This window comes from Mercenaria mercenaria, chromosome 6 (assembly GCF_021730395.1).
Source record: "Mercenaria mercenaria strain notata chromosome 6, MADL_Memer_1, whole genome shotgun sequence".
NCBI classification, from domain to species: domain Eukaryota; kingdom Metazoa; phylum Mollusca; class Bivalvia; order Venerida; family Veneridae; genus Mercenaria; species Mercenaria mercenaria.
Window position 1 is genome coordinate 30,936,547 of NC_069366.1, and position 22,942 is coordinate 30,959,488.

The 22,942-nt window shown below is 34.6% G+C and overlaps 1 protein-coding gene across 1 annotated transcript in view; it reads right to left on the minus strand.

The window, feature by feature from the left end:
- Window positions 1-9,887: 9,887 nt before the first annotated feature.
- LOC123549262 (protein-glutamine gamma-glutamyltransferase K-like) overlaps window positions 9,888-22,942 on the minus strand; it is a 48,794-nt gene continuing 35,739 nt past the window's right edge. Inside the window, exons 6-15 of the mRNA XM_045337197.2 lie at window positions 22,253-22,427; window positions 21,273-21,411; window positions 20,439-20,542; window positions 20,107-20,269; window positions 16,963-17,042; window positions 16,053-16,132; window positions 15,580-15,781; window positions 14,114-14,274; window positions 11,993-12,129; window positions 9,888-11,742 (exon numbers count right to left, since the gene is read on the minus strand). Of these exons, the coding sequence (XP_045193132.2) occupies window positions 11,595-11,742; window positions 11,993-12,129; window positions 14,114-14,274; window positions 15,580-15,781; window positions 16,053-16,132; window positions 16,963-17,042; window positions 20,107-20,269; window positions 20,439-20,542; window positions 21,273-21,411; window positions 22,253-22,427 (1,389 nt within the window). The 3' untranslated portion in view covers window positions 9,888-11,594. The remainder of the gene's footprint in view (window positions 11,743-11,992; window positions 12,130-14,113; window positions 14,275-15,579; window positions 15,782-16,052; window positions 16,133-16,962; window positions 17,043-20,106; window positions 20,270-20,438; window positions 20,543-21,272; window positions 21,412-22,252; window positions 22,428-22,942) is intronic.

Genomic DNA, 22,942 nt, shown 5'->3' on the forward strand with positions numbered 1-22,942 from the left:
GTCTAGAAGCGGTTACCTCCCCTAGCGCCACATTAGCCCTCTTTACTGTAAGGGGAGACCACTGTGTAGCATTGCAAACTCGTCAGTGATTGGTGTGTGTATGTGTGCATTACCAAATATCGCGTTAGCTTATATAAAACGTTTTTAAAACGGCTAAGTGTGGCTTTAATTCTTAAATAGAACGAGAAATGTAAGCTTATAATATAATGAAAGAACAAGACAACTGGCGTGCAGTCGAATAAGTTTTTAGTGTTATAGCAATCAAGATTTAGATGTAGCCAATGACTGAAAAGACCTGCCTATTATTAGTAAAACAAGTTTAAAGTTTACTGTCCGGTCATTAGACAGAAGTATTTACAGTACAATCTCCCCACCCGCTGCTGATTTATCCGCTTAATTGGCTGTTATGCAGTCTGCATTTATCCGTATAAAATGGCCGGAAATTTGAACACCAGATAAATAGCGCAGAACATTAGCATAGTCTAATAGCTGAGATATTTAAGGAAACAATTCAACAATATACAGGAATAGGAACATTAATACACCATTTAGAAAGACATATTAATTACACTGCTTATCCAGCCTCTGTTATTAAATATTTTCATAGAACATTATAGAAATATAAAAAAAAGTCATTTCCAGTTGATTTATATGTTATCCCATTTCTGATTACATTATAATTATGAAATCTTATATTTACATGAAAGTACAATAACTCAAAGTCTTGTTACGTCAATGAATCAATGAATTCAAAGCGGAAAATTACAACACATTTGGAAACTAGTGGGTCTTTTAAGTACAGTTTTGATTGCAAGTATAAACACAAAAAGAGTATGTCAAGTCATATCTCTGTGACCCTGAAAGAAAACGCAGTGGAAAAGCAGCAAATGAATATAAAAAGTGGATTAAAAGAAACGTTCTTGTTAAGCTCCATCCTCTTTAATCAGAAAATATTTACATGTAACGTATCATTTTCTCATTTTCATTAATATTTCTTATACTTTGATAACGATAGACTGATTTCAAAAATTTACTCCACAAAAACCAAAATGGCTGTTTATATAGAATATATAAGGGATCATCAAGTGCGTTGGTCTATAGATATCAGGTTAACTACTCCTATACGTTATGCTATACAGTCCCTAGATCAATATTGCCATTGAAACCATGATGATGTTTAATTTTGCAGCTTGATTTTCCAAGGACTTTCGGATATACCCCAGTTGCATACGCTTTTCGTATTGTTTTTTTTTTATTTAATCTGACCTTCAGCGTGTTGTAAACAAAGCAAGCTTCCGGTTATTCAACGAACTGACGGCATTGGCCCGAAAAGTTTTAAATAATGACATTTGCCACTGTCTGTCGGGTGCTGGTCGCGGATTGTGCATTTTTTAAACAAAATATTCTAAAATTAAAATGCAGTTTTTGTTTTTAAAAACAAAATGACGTCGTGTTAGTTTCACAGACCTAATCACCAATATTCGATATCAATGTGCCTAAGTGTCCATGGTAATTTAGCGGATACATTATATGTAACACGGTAGCCTTAATAAATCCGAATTTCATCATGAAGTATTGGTCTTATTTAATCATGTAAGCATGTAATAAACAGAAAATTAGTTGATCTTCACCAATTAGCATAAAAAAAAGAAAATGTGTTTGTTTTCAGTGCGATATCGAAATTATAGTTTCACCGATAAGGGAGATAATTCTGATATTATCCGCCTTCGTGAAAATATTCAATTGTCTCTCTAATCGGTGAAGACCTATTTCTAAATCACACTGCAAACAAACAAATATCCTCTATAACAGCAACGTAACATTTCATTTGTAAAAAAAGTTCTCGACTCGTTCAAAACCTCGAAGTAATCTTAGAAATTGAAGGCTATGAAGTTGGGAGATATACCGTCGGAAAATGATTTTGAGCTGCTCAGGATGTGTGTGTGTTTGGGTTTAAGTCTTTCTCAACAATTTTTCAGTCATATGAACGACGGTGTCTACTTGTAGCAGTGAGCACAATGTCCAGCTTTATAGTGCTGCGTCACTGGAATATCACGCCGTAGACACATGCCATGATACCCCACCCAGTCACATTATACTGACACCGGGCTGACCATTCCTAGTACTATCCTCTTAATGCTGAGCGCCAAGCGAGGAAGCTACTAGTACCATTTTTACGCCTTTGGTATGACGCGGCCAGGGATGGAACCCGCGGCCTCCCGCACTCGAAGCGGACGCTCTACCACTAGGCTACCGAGGCGGTGCTCAGGATGTGGTATGTCTGATAAAAATTGGTTACGTATAAATGTCACTAACCTCGCATTTGTTCGTGAAATACTGCTGTTACTGCTAACTTCACTAGTCTAAATACTAACTTTGATACGAACTATGACAAGGAGTTAAGAAGAAATATTCCCTCAATATACCATTAGAATCCCCATAACAATGTGATGATAGGAAATTGATATATGTGTGATATTTTTATATGACCCATCTTTAGGATCTACAAAATTGTTTTTTCTTCATTCGAATAGTCTTGAGCTATAATAGAAGAGCTATTCTACTCACGACGAACAAAGTATCATGTTAGTTTTTATATGTGTTTATATATAGCTGTCAGAATGGTTCCAATTTTGCGTGAAACATCTTTTTTTTTCTTGTAGTATATTTTTCTTTGTTAAAAGTCCATTTTGCATGAATACTAATAAATCTTATTCAAATTTATAAATAGAATATCAAAACAAAATAAAGATATTACCCCCCTTTTACATACAGGAGGTCAAAATAGTATTTATTCAAAATAGTAGAATATAGATTCAACCGAGAGGGAAAACGTCAGATATTGAAATAACTGTTTGAAACAAACAAATAACGTTGTGTTATTTCTAAATTTCGAGTTACGTACCTAACTTGAGATAACTTACTCGACATGTCGTATTACTAACTCGACAATTAGATTTACCGGATCTAATATTAAAAAAAAAAAAACATCTTTATGTATCTCGTAATTTCAACTAAATTATTTTACGGTTTAAACTGGATAAACGGTCATTGCGGGTTCGATCTCCAGCTTCCACACTGCAGTCGCTTTATATCACTTATTACGCATTGGTTGAGAGGACTAGGACGTTTTTCCTACTGAGGTGAAGTAAGATTTGGTTTATGCAGGTATATCGAATCCAAATTTCATATTAAAATATGAACAATGACTTCAAATGGACAGTACTATGCATTATGTTTAAAAATAGTATTTACTGTACTCGTACGCGTACATATAGATAAACACGACATAAAAGTGTACTGCCACTAAAAATCTGGCTACGTTTTTAACAATCAGCTGTTACTGTATAAGATTTAATTATGAATTTAGCTCTATATTAAAATTAATTTATATATTTAGTAAAGTTGAATACATTTAAAAGGATTCTATACCTTCAAATTGAATTAAATATTTAAAGACAGGAGCAAGCAGTAGTTCCAAAGATAAGACATCGAAGGTGCGATGTAGAAGCATGGCTCCCAAAAGAAAATGAAAATGCATGTTAAATTGTGCATTCCAAATATATTAGCGTTTTGTCTTTTCTTTTCTTTTCTTTTCGGGGAAAGTGTAGGCCCGGGCCAGCAGTGACTACAGGGTGCTACACCAAAGAAAGATAAAATATTTAACAGTATATCTTTTAAAAGTTTGAATTGTATAAATATATATAAAATTATTTTTGATTTGATTTCGAAAAATATTTATCTTTTATCTTAATATGCGCTTCGTTAGGTTATCAGTGTATAGTGGATACAAAATAAAGTCATATCCAGTTTTCAGATAAGGCCACACCAAATTAATTTCTTGGTCATCGGATTTTTTCCAAAAAAGTTAGGAGCGGGCGAGCGAAATAAAAATAAGAATATTTGTTTTTGAATTTCACCTATTTTTGGAGCGGGCGAGGAGCGATTTGAAGAAAAAAATATAAAACCTTGTCACAAGAATGAACAAGCACTACAAAAACGTATCAAAATGGCTTGAAAATCCATAAAAGAACTAAAGATCTTTAAATCTCGAAGGTTTAATGACAGACTGTTCCCAAAATACATGGCAGCCACTCGAAACCTGACTCAAATATATCTGTGTTTACCGGGTCGCGCTACATTGTAATATTTACAAACATTTAGACATTTAAACAAACTAGAGGGACATCAGGCGCATACAAGTAAACCTGACAATTTGACCATATTTCTAGTGTAAAGAACTAATGTGTTTGTATTAAGTTTGTATCCTAGGCAAGCCAGTACCATGGCCATGTCCAGAAATGAGACCGTGTTTTGAAGAGTATTGTCCCTTGATTATTAAGCCAAATTGTTTAAATTTGATTGTTTCCCTTTATACCATTTTAACTATCTTTATACCCTTGACACACTACCCTGGTTTTGTTAATTAGAGGTATTGTAACGACACGGAAGGAAACGTTTTACACAAGCGGAGTAAATAGCCCGAGGCTATTTGCAGAATACACAACATTGTAATTTCTTCAAATTGGTGATTTTGAACGATAATCGGGTTTTTGTTTCAAAATTGAGAGTCGGGAAGGTTATTCCCATGACTCAGCGTAACTTTTAGATACGTATTTAATCTTTTGATTAAATTTTTTAGGGCAAAAATATATGTGAATCACAAATTTAAAGTTAATGAATTAAATTTTTTTTTAATTCAAAGATTTTTATTCAAACATGTAATTTAAGATAATTTTTTTATTTAATTCTACAAACACGGAATTAGATTGACGCACATGTATATATCTGATATGCATAATATTTGACATTTCTTCAAAATGGTGATTTTGAGTGATAATGTGGTATTTGTTTAAAACCAAAACGTATAAAATACAATTTTTTAGCTCTTTGTTTAAAAATAGTCGGGAAGCATGTTATTCCCTTTACTCAGCGTATTTTCTAAATATGTACTTTTCATATCGGACAAAATATATATGTATTTTGAATCTCCTTGAAAAAAGTGTCTTTTCAATATAAAAAGTTTTTTTAATATTATGGATCCGTGGCCCACAAATGCATCTTACTTTCCAATGATGTAAATTTCGATTTTGAACAGTAATATGATTTATCAAAAGCTATAACTTCATATCCATGATTTAGATTTTAAAGCGTTTAGACAAGAGCCGTGATAATTGTTTCTAGCCGTGGGGCATGTCAGACAATCAGACACTAATCCAGTTATAATTACCATGATAATATACAGAAATACGAGATGTCAGCATTTTATATGACAATGCGAAAGTGATGCTTGATTGGATTTTATCATGTACAGATAGGCAATAATTACAATAACTGCAGCAGAATAAAATATGTTTTCATATTTTCCCATTACTTTTAAATGAAGTATGTGAAAAAGAGGGAAGTCGACTGCAAATGTATGTTATAAACTAAATATTACTTTTAATGTCCATGTGTTCTTTTTACACGTACAGTATTCAAGTTTAACTATGAACATGTAGTTCTATATGTTAATCAACTTCATGCTATGAATGTTATTTTAATGCAATGAATAATTCTAGTAGAGTTAGTGAAAACTAGTATTTAAAATGATTAAAAATAAAATATTTTATATTTAAACATGTAGTTCAAAATAACATTTATTTTTATTTAATCTCATAATGTAATGACATTAAACACGGAATTAGAATCTAATTCAGAGACTTGTACCTGTTCATCCGGTGTCATCAGTACACGTGTACTATGACGGGCAAAATTTTCCAAATTAGTAAAATCAGTGATATTCAAACGTTTAGGGAAGCAAGAAGACATAAAAATAATTTAAAAATAAACTCATTGAAAGAAAAAATAACTTTTCTAGTTTACTTCAATAACTTAATAAATGTTGTGAGATGAGTATAAATATGAGAATATATCATTTAAAAAGACCATGGAAAGCTTAAAATCTGTCATTTCCTACAGAAATCAATGGAACTCGGGATCAAAAATAGTTACTTATTTCAAACGCTCAGGGAAGCAAGAAGATCATATTTTATTTTATTAAAAATTATATTGAAAGAAAGTGCAAATATTGCAGATTACTTCAACAACTTAATAAATATTGTCAGATAATGCTTTTGATATCATTTGATGTGTTAAAGTTTTTTCCCTTCTATATTTCAATAGGCATAAATTGACCGATACTGGCTAATCGATACACTCGATAAGCTGTTTTCAAGGGAGACAATTTCGTCAATAAGCCAGCAAATTGACTTAGATTTCTGAGTATGCACAGGGTTTCGCCTTAGATTCTATGTCACTACATAAGAATAAGAAAGCTGTTACTCTCATGTAGTGTATAACAGAAATCATTACATTTATGGAAAATACTGCAATCACCTCACTGGTACATTAGGTACTCATGACCTATATATCATAGAGTCTGTCAAATTTCAATGCAATTTCACCAGATACCAGGAAATCCATCATCCACTGATGGCCCAATTCACTTGTAAATTCAATGACAAATTTTGTACTTTCTGTTGTTCTTTGATTTTCACATTTAACTTTAGCAGATAAGGGAAGGCTTACTTTTGATGATGCAAGCCTTAACAATAAATGCATTATCATCCTCAGTTTATTTTGATAAATAGATCTGATGGTACCCATTAAACAAACCTGAAAAAAGATCTATAAACAGTTATATAATATTCTTGTATTTAAACTCTACTTGAAAAATAAAAAAGTAAGCCTTTAATGCATGTTTTCTTGGATTGTGAGTTTGTAAGCTCTTTAGGATTCCTTTGCACTACTAAAGTCCATGTGTGTACCCCTTCTCCGCCAGAAAATTGTGTTCATTTTACATAGCTGATAGAAGCAATTTACCATTCCTTAAAATCAAAGTTATTTCAACAATTCATTATTTATGATGTAACACTGGTTGTGAAGTCCAAACTGAATTATACCACCTGTTCATCATTTAAGTACTACCAAGTTACTGCTGATATATGTGTATAATTTTAAGGATCGCAGCAAAATGTTGTTCTAATCACCAGCCATTATTAAATGACACTGTTTTAAATAATGAGATATTGATGTTCATTTTGAGAAAAAAAAATGTCTTGCGGAAACTCTTCATAATGATCTTTCCAAGATTTATTTACACAAACTTACTGTCATTTCGGCTGTCAATATTGCAAACTGGGGCAACACAGAGCCTCAAACATGTTCTTCTGGTGTTTTAATGGACAATTATGATTAAAAGTATTAGATTTTATGAATTAGGGGGGCCTACTGTCTCTTCACAGTGACAATAAGGCCCCTAAACAGTGAAAAAACGCCCGCCCTGAAATTTTGAAATTGGTCTGCAAAAACTGAAACGAGCGGAAGCTGATTTTCAAAAAGAAAAAAATTTGTTTTTGATTCTGGAAAAAAATGGAGCGGGAAATCCGTTGACCAAGTAATCGATTTGGTGTGGCCTAAGAGTAAAGAGTAAAATTCCGAAGTAGAATTTTAACAGAATCGGTTTAACGTATCTCTTGTATAATGTCAATAAATCACCATGAAATGAAGCTTTTCACTTAGTTCACATTTCCTTGATATATGAAACTGGCCCACGGATAGTATTAATGATAAGGAATCTCCGAGTTCTTTAGTTACTCTTAAAGCAGGGATCACACTGTCCCCGAATGGGCTTGCGGATGTGTTCCAGATTCCCATCCCTAGATAGCGCCGGATGTGTAAAGCTAGAATCACATTGCGCTGGATGGGCTTGCGGATGAGTTGGGTAGCTCTGGATGTGTAAAGCTAGACTAACATTGCCCTGTCATCAGGTGTATCCGTTCAGAAAGTGGGGCCATCCAGGGGCATGTGTGCGAAGTTCTGAACATGCTCAAAATTTTGCCACGGATAATATATCCGTACGGAATCCGTAATAAATCCGTTAACGTTCTGAAAAGATTGAAACAGATCCTACAAGATCGTAACAGCCCGGAAAAAAATAACTTTGATAAAAATGTACTAGCTATTACGGTTTTATTCCGGTTCTAATAAAGTTAATTAAAGTTCTGTTACGATTGCATTATTTGCATAACCCATTTTGTTTTTTACACATCCGGAGCAATCCGGGAACGGGAATCCAGTCCCATCAGGGTAGTGTGATTCTAGCTTAAGATAAAAGGTTTTGAAAATAATGCAATCGTAATAGAACCTTAATTAACCTTATTAGAACCGAAATAAAACCGTAATAGCTCCTTTTTTTACCACAGCGATTGTTTTCCGGACTGTTACTCTTACAAGATCTTCTACGATTTGTTTTCAGAACTTCCGGATTTATTACGGATTCCTTACGGATATAATGCATGGCCAAATTTGGAGTATGTTCAAAACTTCGCACCCTTGCCCCCGGCTGCCCTCGATTTCTAAATGGATACGAATGAGTTAGGAGTTCTACAGATGCTTTACTGATGCTATCCGGAAGTAATCCGCAAGCCCATCCGGAGCAGTGTGATTCTAGTTTCATGCGGACAATATTTCTATCACAAGTGCAAGTGACTCTGAGACTGAGCCGTTCTATGCGGTTTAAAAAAAGTTCTTACTTTTTCTGCAGAGATCAAGATAATACAAATTCCGTTCATTTGATTTTGAGAAATTTAATAAGTAACATAAAAGCAAATTTGTAAAGAAATATATATATATTTTTACCATGCCGTGAATCAAGGTACAAACTTTGTAGTTAGATATGAAATCCTACCACCACATGGTGACGGGTGAAACAATTAAAGGGGAGCAACTTTTACAATTGTAGCTTTGGAAGACATAGAGAGTTGTGTATTTCAACGAGTCTGCAATGCACGCTATAGATGGAGAAGTCTGCTAGTGCATAGTAAAAATAAGAAACGATCCAAATGCATTTTTTTACGACGACGACCGATCAAATATTTGATCACCCTTACACAAAATAAGTTAAAGCAATGAAAGATGACAGTGATATCTAATTTTAGTTCTTTTCCGGTCGAGTCAAATCAAGTTTGTAACCAATATAAACTTAGCAACATTATAGCTCTATCAAGCTATTATTATTTGCATTGTGCAATATTACACTGTTAAATTACTGAGCAGACTGTAAATTCAGTCTCCACATGACTCTGCACTTCTTTTTGTAACTACTTTAATAATACACTGATAGATCAAATAAAATTTTTAACAGCTTCACGAACACTCGTAAACGTCTATGCCATTACAGGCATTATATGTAATTCTTCATTTGTATGTCATAGCTAATTCTTGTAAATTGATAACTAAAATGTCATTGAATATCACAGCTATATATAAATACTTGTTAAATAGACATTATATGTCATGTTCAATGTGAGAAAACTATGATTCTCTCTAATGAATCAGACTTACATAATAGGTATTAATTTGAGTCGTAATCATGGACATGAGTAATAGATATTCAAACCTAATCGCTAACACGGAATAAACATGTATTAGCTGAACGAACAGAATGACTCTAGATAAGCAAAGTTGAACTATGAGCGATGACTTAATAAATTAAACTTAACGCTAAATGAATATATACAAATGATGATAAAAAACAAAGTATCCTGGATTAGAATGTAAACCAAGATAACAAAAAAAGGATGAAAGATGGAAGGACAAGCAAACATAGCAAGGAATACAATTGGGCATCGCTTTTGAACGGTTAGTAGCAAAAGACCACTGCGGAGCTCAAACCCGGTCAATTAAGGCATAAATCCTCACTTTTCTTTCAAACCATGTTCAAGAAGTTTTCCACGCCAGATGAGTCACTTTAACCTAAAACACACTCATATATACTCTTTCATTAGTGCATACAATTATACATGTCACAAGATAAACTTTTTCCTAGCATGGTATACAGCCAATGAAGCAAAATCTATTATTTTGATTAATTTCCATACATAAAATTAAAAAATAAAACTTTTTCATAACTTATATATTATATTTAAATGTACAAATTCTAACTAATTAATATATATTTTAAACTTCTAAGCAGCTTTATCCGGCAACACACTTCGTGCTCAGGTGGGGTTTGACAGCTGTAAAACCTATGTTAACACTTGTTGGTTGTTGGGTATTCAGAAAACAACATGCAGCATAAAAAATTACTTATTTACACAACACAACATTTTCTGAAGGAACTGTACTGTCCTCTTGAAATCGTCCAGCAACTTGTGAAACTGATGTAGTTTGCATATTATTCCTCATTGCCACTGTCAGAGGGAAGAACTATTTTAGATAAATGTTTATATTCCACGTGAAATGTCACGCCTGTATCTAGTTGATCTTAGCATTGCTTTTTCAGGATACATTCCATAAGCTACTAACTTGGGAAAGACTTTGTACAGTTAAAGTTAAGGCAATTGTAGTTCTGCGTTTCGCAAGCGATAACAGGCACACTTCCTGGGATTCTATAACCAAACTATACGAGTACATTTCAAGCAAATCGTTAACGATAAATAGCTGATAACATATTTGGGGCTTGTAATCATATACGGAGATTATAATATCCTAAGTCAAAGTCTTAAAGGGACTGTATGATTTCTTTCCTTGTTGTGCCTCTTAGTTGAAGAATATTCATCGAATTTCGTTTAAAATTCTGCTAGAATGTTTCACTGTACATCGTATTCGTAACAACTGCCAACAAGACGCAAAACATTGATCCCACGACCAGATGTGTTGAAACAAACGACAATCTTATCTTTTTTTTTCAAATCCAAGTCATCATATGGTCACGTTTTCCATCAATACAGCTCATGTGTTTTCTATAACCAAAAACAGGTTAAGCCACTGATATATTTAAGCATATCTGAGATATTTTCGTCTTTTAACAATGCACTTATACTCACTTAGTGTGCATTAAGGAATCTACGTCAATATTGTGAGAACGTTTAGAAAGTTAAACAGTTTGGTATTTTCATGCAGGTGTAAGTACTAAATCATATTTTCATACAGATAAGCTTTGAACTGCAATATCTTGGCAAAAAATAGCTTAAATTTACATATTGCTTGAAACTCTTACTCAGTGCCTAAAAATAAACATATATGAGAAAAGCTGCTGAGGACATTCACCAGCTACTTATTAACTCAGCATGGAACCATGTTCTGTCAGAACTTAATACGCAAAAGACCCAAACACATTGCATGAAAGGTTATCCTCTGATACATATAAAGTTATTTCAGTACCATTATTCTGACACAGCTGTAGATTTCCTTTTCATAGTTGAATGATTGCCAAGATAAAAATGGTCTCACCAAGTACACATTTTGATGTGTGAAATCATCGGTATAGAATGTTTTTCTTCAACTTGTCATGTTTGTAATGAGAATAATTAACAAATCTAAATTGACATAAATAATTTGTATGATGATCGACGGCTGCAAAATAGCAGGCATCTTCGTCTGTACATAGTAGATAAAGTCATTTCCTTCAACCAAAGTAAATGAAATCATAATAAATTTTGATGGAGAGGTAAAAGCAAATTGCAAGCCTCTATGATGTAAGTAAAACAGTTATGTAGAAATTTGTAAGCTTCTTTGATGAAATTATATTTCTTCTGTTTCTATTTTTCCTAGTTTGACTCGTTGATACTAATCTGATGGGAGATATTCACTGACGAAATCTGTGCACAGTTGAAATACACGATTATCTTCCTTGTTCCTGGCTTTTCGGGACTCATTTCAAATTTACCAGTAAAAGTTGCCTTGGCATCAACATTTCTGGAAAAAATCACAATGTTTTTCAGTTTTGTTCAAGTTTTTGTTCAACTGCTGCTACATACTAAAACTTTGTTTCAACAAAATGCCATGTGTAGGAAATTTTAGAGAAAAGAAGAATAATTGCAGTTGAACATGAAAAAGTCATTCGTTCTGCCATTTAAATCAATTTTGAACAAAAACTAATGTTTTATGGAACTACTTTTAATGAGTTTATACATGCTGTTAGAAAAAATGTCAAAACATGTCTTACGGTTGTTTGTATGTCACGGGCCTTTGAACTCCAGGTCCTTCGACACGTAGTTCACATTTAGTTAACGTAACAGGCAATGGATTGGCAAACGAAACTTCAACTTCGAATTTCTTTCCAACAGTTCCGGTATCCGCTGCCTATACAAGTGAAAATGAGAGAACATGGGATTAAAACTGACATAAAACAAAACAAGACCTCTTTGTTATAAATTCTTTCATGAGAGAAAACAAGATTGGCCACTGACTGTTCCAAGGTGGTGCCCCACTGTGTTCCTTTGTTTGTTCGTTTTGTCCTAATGTGTTGGCTTTGTGTGTATGCGCGTGTATGTGTGTGTGTTTTAGTGGTGCACACGTCTGCGTGCTGTGGGTTTCATTTTGGGGAGGCTGCGTTTTTGGTACGTGGCATTCCCTGTTTGATATTTGTCTTTGTTTTTTTTTTGAGCAGCTAGGAGAACGTCCAGAGCATCAACATGCAAATGTTCCCGTTGTATGTATTTGAAATCTTCAAGATATTCTCTGTATGCAACATTTAAGATGAGACGTTTATACAATAATATTTAATACTTGTGGCTGCACAGACTGAAGCTATATATACAAGAAGGTTCAAATGTTTTCATGTAGAGATCATATCTGTTTAGTATTTGATGTACGCGTAAGGCGGACGGTTTTTATTCGTATCATAGATTAAAATATTTGTTCGACATCCTTAACTTTAGTAAGACATGCTGTCTGATATATAATAAAGATGTTTCACATATTACGAATTGACGGTTCTGAATAAAATGTTACCTCAAGTCTTTGTAATAAATTGAATAGATGTTACTAGATAATCCATAAAAGAGGATGGCAAATATGGATTGCAAACTGCTTTACTTTGCCTGTAAGATGTGGTTTTCATTCAGCTTTACCTTGATTGTAAGATGTTGTTTTCAGACTACATTACCTTCATTGCAAAATATGGATCGCAAAGTGCTTTACATTGACTGAAAGATGTGGTTTTCATTCTGCTTTACCTTGATTGTAAGATGCGGTTTTCAGACTACTTAACATTCATTACAAAATACGGATCGCAAACTGCTTTACATTGACTGAAACAATATAGTTTTCAGATTGCCTTACCTTGATTGTAAGATGTGGTTGCAGAATGCGTTACCTTGATTGAAAGATGCGGTTTTCAAAATGCTTTACCTTGATTGTAAGATGTGGTTTGTGGACTGCTTTACCTTGATTGTAAGATTCGGCTTTCAGACTTCTTTACCTTCATTGCAAAATATGGATCGCAAACTGCTTTTCATTGACTAAAATATGTGGTTTTCAGACTGCTTTGCCTTGATTGTAAGATGCGGTTTTCAGAACACTTTACTTTGATTGAAATATGAATTGTGGTTTTCAGACTGCTTTACCTTGATTATAAGATGTGCTTTGCGGACTGCTTTACCTTGAATATAAGGTGTGGTTTGCGGACTGCTTTAACTTAACTGTAAGATGCGGCTTTCAGACTACTTAACCTTCACTGCGAACTATGGATCGCAAACTGCTTTACATTGACTGAAAGATGTGGTTTTCAGACTGCTTTACCTTGATTGTAAGATGTGATTTAGTAGACTGCTTTGCCTTGATTGTAAGATGCTGTTTGCAGAATGCTTTACCTTGATTAAAAGATGTGGTTTGCGCACTGCTTCACCTTGATTATAAAATGCGGTTTGCGGACTGCTTTACCTCAATTGTAAGATACGGTTTTCAGACTACTTTAACTACATTGCAAAATATGGACCGCAAACTGCTTTACATTGACTGAAAGATGTGGTTTTCAGACTGGATAGAGGTGGTTAGAGGTGTTGCACATTTCATTACATCTCATGAACAGACTCAGTCAAACCGGGTCTGCTATTATTCTTCTTGGTTGCATTCTTTGTTTCCAAAGGATCTTTTTACAGATTTTATTACCTTGATTGTAAGATTTGGTTTGCAGAATGCTTTACCTTGATTGAAAGATGCAGTTTTCAGAATGCTTTATCTTGATTATAAGATGTGGTTTGCGGACTGATTTACCTTTATTTTAATATGTGGTTTCCGGACTGCTTTAACTTAATTATAAGATGTGGTTTGCGGAATGCTTTACCTTGATTGAAAGATGTGGTTTACGGAGTCTTAGTTCTTCCGTTTCAGCGAAAATCTGTTTTGTTTCATCCACCAAGCACATACAAGATATCTTGCAGATACAGTGGTCTGTCAGTTTTTCAAGATAATCGTTGACTTCAACATCCACATCTATACACTTCTCTAAAATAGCAATTTGAAATAAGTACGTCATAATTAATGTAAGCCCATTTTCTATAGGAATCCGCTTTTTATTTCTTTTTGATCGAAACATTTCAGTTCTGTGGGAATCTACGAATAAATAAGATAAACCCGATCTTTACATTAAAGGTGTACACAACTTATCTAGATAAGAGGCAGGCAGCTTATCAACTAGTCATTCTTTTCGTAACTTTGTCATTACGTTTGGATACAGACAATGAAATTGGTGTCAATCAATGTAATACATTGAAGTTACTGTGCATCAAAACTTGCCTGGGGAATCTATTGGCAGTCCTGTTATCAAGAAGTGAAACTGAAGTTATCCTTCCTGTGTAGAAAACTTGAATAGCTTACAATCATACCGAGATACTTTTAGTTACATTCGCCGTACAATATAGACTTGATGTTGGTACCATAAAACTGCTCAGAAATTCAAATGTATTGATCAGTTTTTTCTTGAAAAGGGAAATTTTGACTCACATTGATTATTTCAAAACATACAATGTTGTTACCCGTTCAGAATAGAGTAGATAAAACAACATTATGCCACCTTGTAAAAAGATAAATCATAAAGCCTAGTATCATTTGGGTGAAAACCCTGTTCCACAACATTCAGTTATCATATATGATCAGATTGTTTACTCACTGTTTAGTATGTCATGATGTTTAGTGAGCATGTTAATGAATAAACCCGCCCGCTTAGCTCAGTAGGGAGAGCGTTGGTCTACGGATCGCGGGGTCGCGAGTTCGATCCTCGGGCGGGGCGTATGTTCTCCGTGGCGATTTGATAAAAGACATTGTGTCTGAAATCATTCATCCTCCACCTCTGATAATTCATGTGGGGAAGTTGGCAGTTACTTGCGGAGAACAGGTTTGTACTGGTGTAGAATCCAGGAACACTGGTTAGGTTAACTGCCCGCCGTTACATGACTGAAATACTGTTGAAAACGGCGTTAAACCCAAAACAAACAAAGAAACGTCCAACAGAAATAAATATAGCTATCTAGTGTAACCCAAATAAATGGAAACAGTAAAGAATCACTCAGTAAAATCTAAAAGAGATATTATCTATGCTTATTGCAGATTTTCAAGAAAAAAAAATGAAATTGGGCTCTGATATTGTTTTACATTCAGAACATAATACATGCAGAGGTAAATACATACATGCCCAAGAAATTCAAGTACAGTCTATGATTGTTTTGTTGAGCTTTATTTCATTATTATATGTTTAGTTTTCTGAATTTCGGAAACTGAAGAGGAGTTAAAAAGTAATTTATACCAACTTACCCTCTTTAGGCTGGAGGACTGTCTTATCAATATCTTGTTCTTTGACGTTCTTGTGTAAGACTCCCGTGTAGTACGTGCTAGACAACAAAAGAGTACCGTTCACAGTTCTCGTGCTCTCACTCGTATTTTTCGCAATCAGGCAAAACTTCAGTGTGTCTCCTATGAATGTATCCGGGTTGGCACTCAAGTCAAACTCCACGTCCTGAAATAAATTTTCGTGGGAATAACTTTAAGAAAAGTGTTTTGAGTTTGCTTTTTATATAAAAAAGAGTCCTTACTTCATATAAAAGAGTCCTTTTTTGCAGTGTGCGATCGTAATATAGATATACGGGAATACAATTACTTTGTCCGATTTATTTGACTTAAAACTGCGTGCATAATCAATACACGAATATTACGAGTATACTTTTATTTTATGTAATTTTAAACCGACACATAAACTGATGACTTTAGACTTAGTTCACCATATCTACCTCTGTCTCTGCTTCGTATATAACTTTTTTTGTTGAAATGAGATTGGCACGCCGGACGGCAGTTCTTTCCTCATCTGTGCCTGAAATGAAAATCATAGCTTGTTTGTTCCTTTTATTTCCACATGAAAATTTAAAACAATATATTCTGGTATATTTTGAATTTTCTGTTTATCAGTTTAAAAGAAATGAAACTGGCCTACTTGTCTTGAACTTATTAAAACCAAAAGATGATACACGAGCTTCTAAGAGTAATTCTATGTCTGCCATAGGTCTAATCAGTGAAAAGGAGCTACTCTTTAAACATTTATTTGGAAAAAATGCAACATGACCTAAATTTTGTCGATATGACTTTAAGCCCATCAACTCTGTTAAAACAGCACATCCGAAATGCTTTTTGTTTTTGTTGGGTTTAACGTCACGCCCACACAATTATATATAGGTCATATGGCGACATTCCAGCTTTGATGGTGGAGGAAGACCCAAGACGCCCCTGTGTGCATTGTTTCATCACGGAAGGACACCCGGGTAGAACCATCGACCTTCCATAAGCCAGCTGGATAGCTTCCTCTAATGAATTATTCAATGCCCCGAAGCTCGAACCCACATCAATGAGGGGCAAGTGATTTCAAGTCAGACACTTTAATCACCCGAGGCTCCACATCGAAAGTGAGAGGTACTTATATTTGAAATTGTCTCAAAAGTATAAGTAGAGGATGTCATATGATTGTAACTTTGTAATGATAGAAGTGACAAAGAAAAAGCACGGCCTTTATAAATGAATGTCGTACCCTAACATCTGTTCTTTGAATTAATATTGATGTTAGACATTTTCCATGATGGTACTAATAACAATCACTGTACGAAATTATAAAAGACATTTTTATCAACCATAACAGTGGTTCTGACTTACCTTCTTTGAACTTATACTGTTCCGTAATATCTTCCCGGTCTTGTTTATTGGCTCGTTTTGTACTGACATATCGGCCAACACTTAAAAGGAATTCAAAGCAGTTTCATTATTATATTGTACATACTTTTTATTTATTTCAGAGCGGTGAGAGTACTTGAAAAAAGTTCAAGTAAACAATAGGAATATGGCAAGACTTCAGCAGGGTCATCTTGATCATAAGCTGCAAACACATTTTACTAACTTTAAATAAAATTCTACTTGTATTTTTATCATTGTTTCAATCATTCCCATCATTTACCTGTCGTTTATCAGGTACATTTATGTACTTTACGAGGAGTGTTCAAATATGAATGCATCTAAGCACATAAAAATGTATCCTTGAAAGATTTCAATGAAAATTTTATTTGGTCCCCTCGAAGTATTCACCTCCAACAGATATGCAAAGTTTCAGTCTTCTAATCTTATCCTTGAAGGCATTTTCATAGTCTTTTCTAGGTATACTATGAAGACACTGGAATATTGCAGAACCGAGGTGTTTGCGCTGCACAAATTTTCGACCAGAAAGGTATTTTTTGAGCCTTGGGAACAAAAAGAAGTCACACGGGACAAGGTCAGGCGAATAAGGAGGATGAGGGGGCAAAACAACCTTTTCCTGCTTCAGAAATTCTTGTACAATAGACGCCTTGTGCGATGACGCAGTGTTATGTAGCAATCTGACATTGGCCAAACCAGTTGCGGGTCTTCGATTTTTGAAATATTTCTTCAGTTTTCGAAGAACTTTAGTCTTGTAAAACTTCGCATTTACGGATTTGCCTTTAGGTACAGCAACCTGAATGGCAGGACCCTGAGTTGTGAAGAATATGGCATACATTACCTTCTTGACACTCATGGTCCGCTTTGCAATGCATGGTCTTTTGCCAGACTCTGTTGCCCATATTTTGTTTTGAATCTTTCGTTTGGGCTCAAAAAAGTGAACACATGTCTCGTCACCAGTGACGACATTTGCGAAAGTCCGTGCATTGTAATTCGGAAACTGTTTAAGCAACAATTTTGCGCATTGCACGCATGCCTTTTTCTGCTCATCTGTCAATAGATGGGGAATCCATCTAGCACAGATCTTTCTCATTTTCAAATTACGTTTCAGGATTGTATGAGCTGCTCCTAATGAGATGCCAACCATACTAGCTATTTGCCTAGCGGTGTATCTTACATCAGTACAACTATTTCTTTCACTCTAGCAACCATCTTGGCAGGCGTTGCTGTTTTCGGCCGACGGCCATGTGTTGCATCTTCTGGTGAAACTAACCCATATTTGAATTTCTTAAACCAACGAATAACTGTCGAAAAAGACATTTCATTATGCCCATAAACAGAACATATTTCATCAAAAATGTCTTTACACCCTATGCCAAGAATACAATGATTCTTAATATAGGACCGTATTTCAACGGCGTACACTGACCTTCTTCCAACCATTTTTGTATTAGTATACTCGAGTAGGCAATGTTTAGCGAGCGAAAGACACAGCTAAAGCGAACGGATTTGAATGGGTGTGGTATCAATGTAAAGCTAACATGTTTATCTACCCAATAACCTTAATTTCCTCGAGGTTTTCGCATTACTGAGTGAGATAACGTTCTAGATGCATTTATATTTGAACAATCCTTGTATAGCTCCTTTACAAGACTGTGAAACTGTTGCATGTATATCCATGTTACAACTAAAATATGACGTACGCATTCGTACTAAAACGACAGAAAGCATAAAGATATGGTTCCTGTCTGCACTAATAAATATCATACATAATATTTACCACTGCACTTTAGCAGATAAGTCAAGATGGTTTACTTAACTCATAAAAGATTTAATAATACTGGCAGGTTTTCAAAATCTGTGAGTCAGTAGAACAACAAATTCCACGCGATTTTAGATCAATCAGCGATCTTATTATTTAGGGATATCTTCAGATAAATCAACATTACTTATAATGAGCAGCATATTCCAATCCTTACTCATTCGAATTAATGAATATATAACCGTACAATATTGGTGGGTGGTGACTATGTTATATAATGTTTCATTTCTGCAGAATCAAATTTATACGAGAATTTCAGTAAGAAATGAGAAATGCCGCTTCATTTGCACAGGAAATGATGTTATCAGTATCCAAAGTGTTGGTAAAACGCCAGTCATCATTTCTTGATAATTCTTTGAAAAGTTTAGCAATTTAGCTATGTACAACTTCAATAGAGTACAAACGCTTTGTCAGCCATAAAAGTTATTTGAAATAATAAAACTGTTTATAAGCAATATTACATATACATCTTATGTAAAATACTATCACGACCCGATTTATTTTTATTAAGAAAAAAGACTGATACTGTGTCTTCTTGTACAATAAAATCACCGGAAGTCTCAAATTTTTTTACGTCAAAGCGTCAAACTGCTGGTAAAGAAAACTGCACAAATAAGCAAATATTTGCCGGATGTCTTCAAGGCAGTTGATAATAATCCTAGATATAGTGCTAGAATCGAAATTATTTATGTCAGAAAGAAATTTTCTCTTGAACATAATCACTGTTTGTCGTTCGGATGCTTATCATAATATCACTCGGACTTCGCCCTCCTGATATACTTACTTCGCATCCGAACACCATCAACGGTTTTATTCAACGACAAATCACTCTGGTATATATCAATGCTTAAACTGTTGAATTCAAGCATTGGCAGTTTTTCTAGCAAATGTTATTTCTGATTTTCGTAATGGCTGTTTCTAATGTTTTAAATTAAATATTTTGAAATCATTATTCGTGTCAATTTCATCGGTTTTTAAACGATTTCGGAAACAGAATATGTAGATGTGAAAGTCTGCCATGTAAAATTGTTCTAACTTCACTTAATGATTAACTCTTATCATGCTGTACAGGATTGATTCTGCCTTTGCGACCAGTGTAGATCATGTTCAGCCTGCATATCCGTGTAGTCTGATCAAGATCTGCACTATTCGCTATTTAGTCAGTATCTCTTTGGTTTGCACCCATTTTAACAGTTAATGGTACTGTCCAAACTGAAAGATGGACAAGTCCATTATAGAAATTTAGCTGGGTAAGAGTTAAATAATATCAGACTTATTATCATACAGACCCATATTTCTTTACATAAACGTTGTTCATTGCACCACCAGCGTCCATTTTCCAGTAAACCTGATCAGCATTGACCTCGGCAAAGGCAAAACGTCCATCGTATGGATAAAACACTTCTCCACGTTTAAGAGCCACCAGGGACATCGGACCCATGCAAAATACACCTGAGAACAACAAACGGCAATAAGATTCATTGAAAAGCAAACAAGAACAAACAGTTAATAAGGACTGGAAATTATATTGCCATATTGGATGACAGATAATATTAGAATTTAGAACCCTCACACACTTTTCAATTATTCATTTTAGTCTGTTGTAAGCTACCAGACTTACCCTCGCTCGTTTCTTGTGGTGTAGCATCGATTGCTTGCCAACCTCCGTATCCCTGTGGTAGATCTGGCCGGGCAAGCCACACGTCATTCCAAACATGGAAGTTCCTAAATCATAAAATATTATTCATGTTTGTACCTTACCGATAAATTGTTTCACTTGCAGCTATGAATCTATTCTCTAACTGCGTAAAAAACAAGCCTGGCTATCCCAATGGCAACCAGCTGCAGTGTTGTTCCAATACAGTAAACTGCAAACAATTCGGACAAATAATCTTTATTGTATTTTGCATTATTTATACCACATGCATCTAGGTGCAAGAATTAATGATAAGGCTTTTAGATAATGTTCACCTGAGAATCACAGCATATACATCTCAGAGTTCAATTAGAGATAGAGCTACAAAATAATACGTTATATATCTTAAAGAGGTGCGTACCCAATATAACAGGCTTTTCCGATATCATGATAGGTTACTTTCAAAGCAATGAAAACTAATTAGCTAGTTTTGATCTTTTAACGTCACACCCACACAATTATAGGTCAGTATGGCGACTTTCCAGTTTTGATGGTGGAGGAAGACCCCAGGTGACCTTCCGTACATTATTTCATCACAGTGGGGACCTGGGTAGAACCACCGACATTTCGTAAGCCGGATGGTTTTCTCACATGAACAATTCAGACCCTAAAGTGAGGCTCGAACCAACATTGGCGAGGGGCAAGGGATTTGAAGTCAGCGACTTTAACCACTCAGCCACGTAGGCCATCTTATTAGCTAGGAGCAAAATTGAACGTTATTATATGTTTATTCTGCAGTATATCCTTGAGTGTACTTACCACACTGAATCGTCGTTATACTCCTCCATAGGTTTTAGTTTAGGATCAAAATGATAATCTATAGTGATGCTACCATCAGTATCATGCGCAGATTTATAATTTGTCACAGTTCTTGCGGGTATACCCAGAGCCCTACATACTGAAAATAGTAAGACATTTTGCAAATGGTGAAATGTCCTAGACTTTTAGTAGGTTAGGAGTCAAAAAAAGTCAAAATGTGTAGCAATTTCCTCGTACTTTTCAAAGGACTCAAAGATTTTATTGGATTATTCACTCAAAATCATTATTAATAAACTATTGTTAGAGCATTCAAAGGTTCAAAAATAGGATGGCGATGTACATGATCATTAAACGATAGTTACCCTTTACAGTATTCGGTGAAATATGCTCAATTAATTCCAGTGAGGTTGACAGAGATAGGTGGGCAATTGAAAGATATATGAACAAAACTACATTTAGTCCTGTAAAGTGTACTGGGTTTAAAGAATGCATGGAAATACATTTTTTTCTCAGTACATTTTATGTAACATTTTCATATTTAAAACTATAAAAATGCATAATTTCAGGTCGCTAATAATATAGTTTCTTACTTTTAGATTGTGTGATATATCAAAATGTACATATCATAAAACTGGTAAAATAAACCCTTTTACTTTGATATAAAAAAACTGTATTTTTTAAGTCTAAAAGGTATATACATGAAATACATTAAGATAAACTAAAAAATGCATATCAATGTTGTTTTTGTAAAGCCAGTGGAGGATGGCTCTCCGACCCCCAGGAAGACAGATGGACGGGGAAAAGAAATGGGGCTGCCCATATGGGGTCCGAAGCTAAAAAAGTATTCGGTGAAATAAGCAGTGTCATTTAAAACAGTCTTTTTTCCATTATTTGCTTCATTAAATTCGGGCTGGGAGATTTATATTTTGTTTGTTAACGTTATCAAATTATTACTGAATATTAATTCTTTTATTGCTTACCAGTTGTTACAACTCCAGAAAATACCCAACATTGACCGTATTGTACAGGCTGTTTTGTTTTGTAATATTTATCTAAAATGGCTACACTTCCGGTCCACTCTAGCGGGGAAGTACCATCTTCATACTCGCCACTCCAGTTGCCCACAAGAATTCCGTCGTCATCCGCAGCATTTACCTGTTATTTTATGTATATATAGTATGATACAGTACATGTGCACTGTTAAATTATTGAACCTTATTGGAAAACAAGTTTATTAGTTTGGTTAAAAGAATTTCTTTCGAAATTGAATAGTAGAAATAAGAATTTTTTATATCTTTGTTCGTTGATATTTATTTTGGTCTGGTAAAACAACCTAGAACACCACCAAACAATGTACTGGACAAACCTTTGTGGTTTTGTTATAAGTGAAATATTGAATGTACGCGTTAAATAGTCACCTTATTTCAGAAGTTTTTTTCCGATCCTAGCCTATCCTTATCAAGTACACATGTCTCAGAATTATCAGCTATAAAGATTGCAATCTTAAAAGCACGTTTCTTTTTTGTCTTCGAGTGCCGTGTGAAGCCGTTTAAAGTATCCCCCCCCGTACTTGGACACAGTGTTGTCATATTTTCTGTCCTGTGGGCTCATGCAGTCTATTCAAAGTAATTGCACAACAGAATTCCGCTTAAATCAGGATGGAGGGGTGA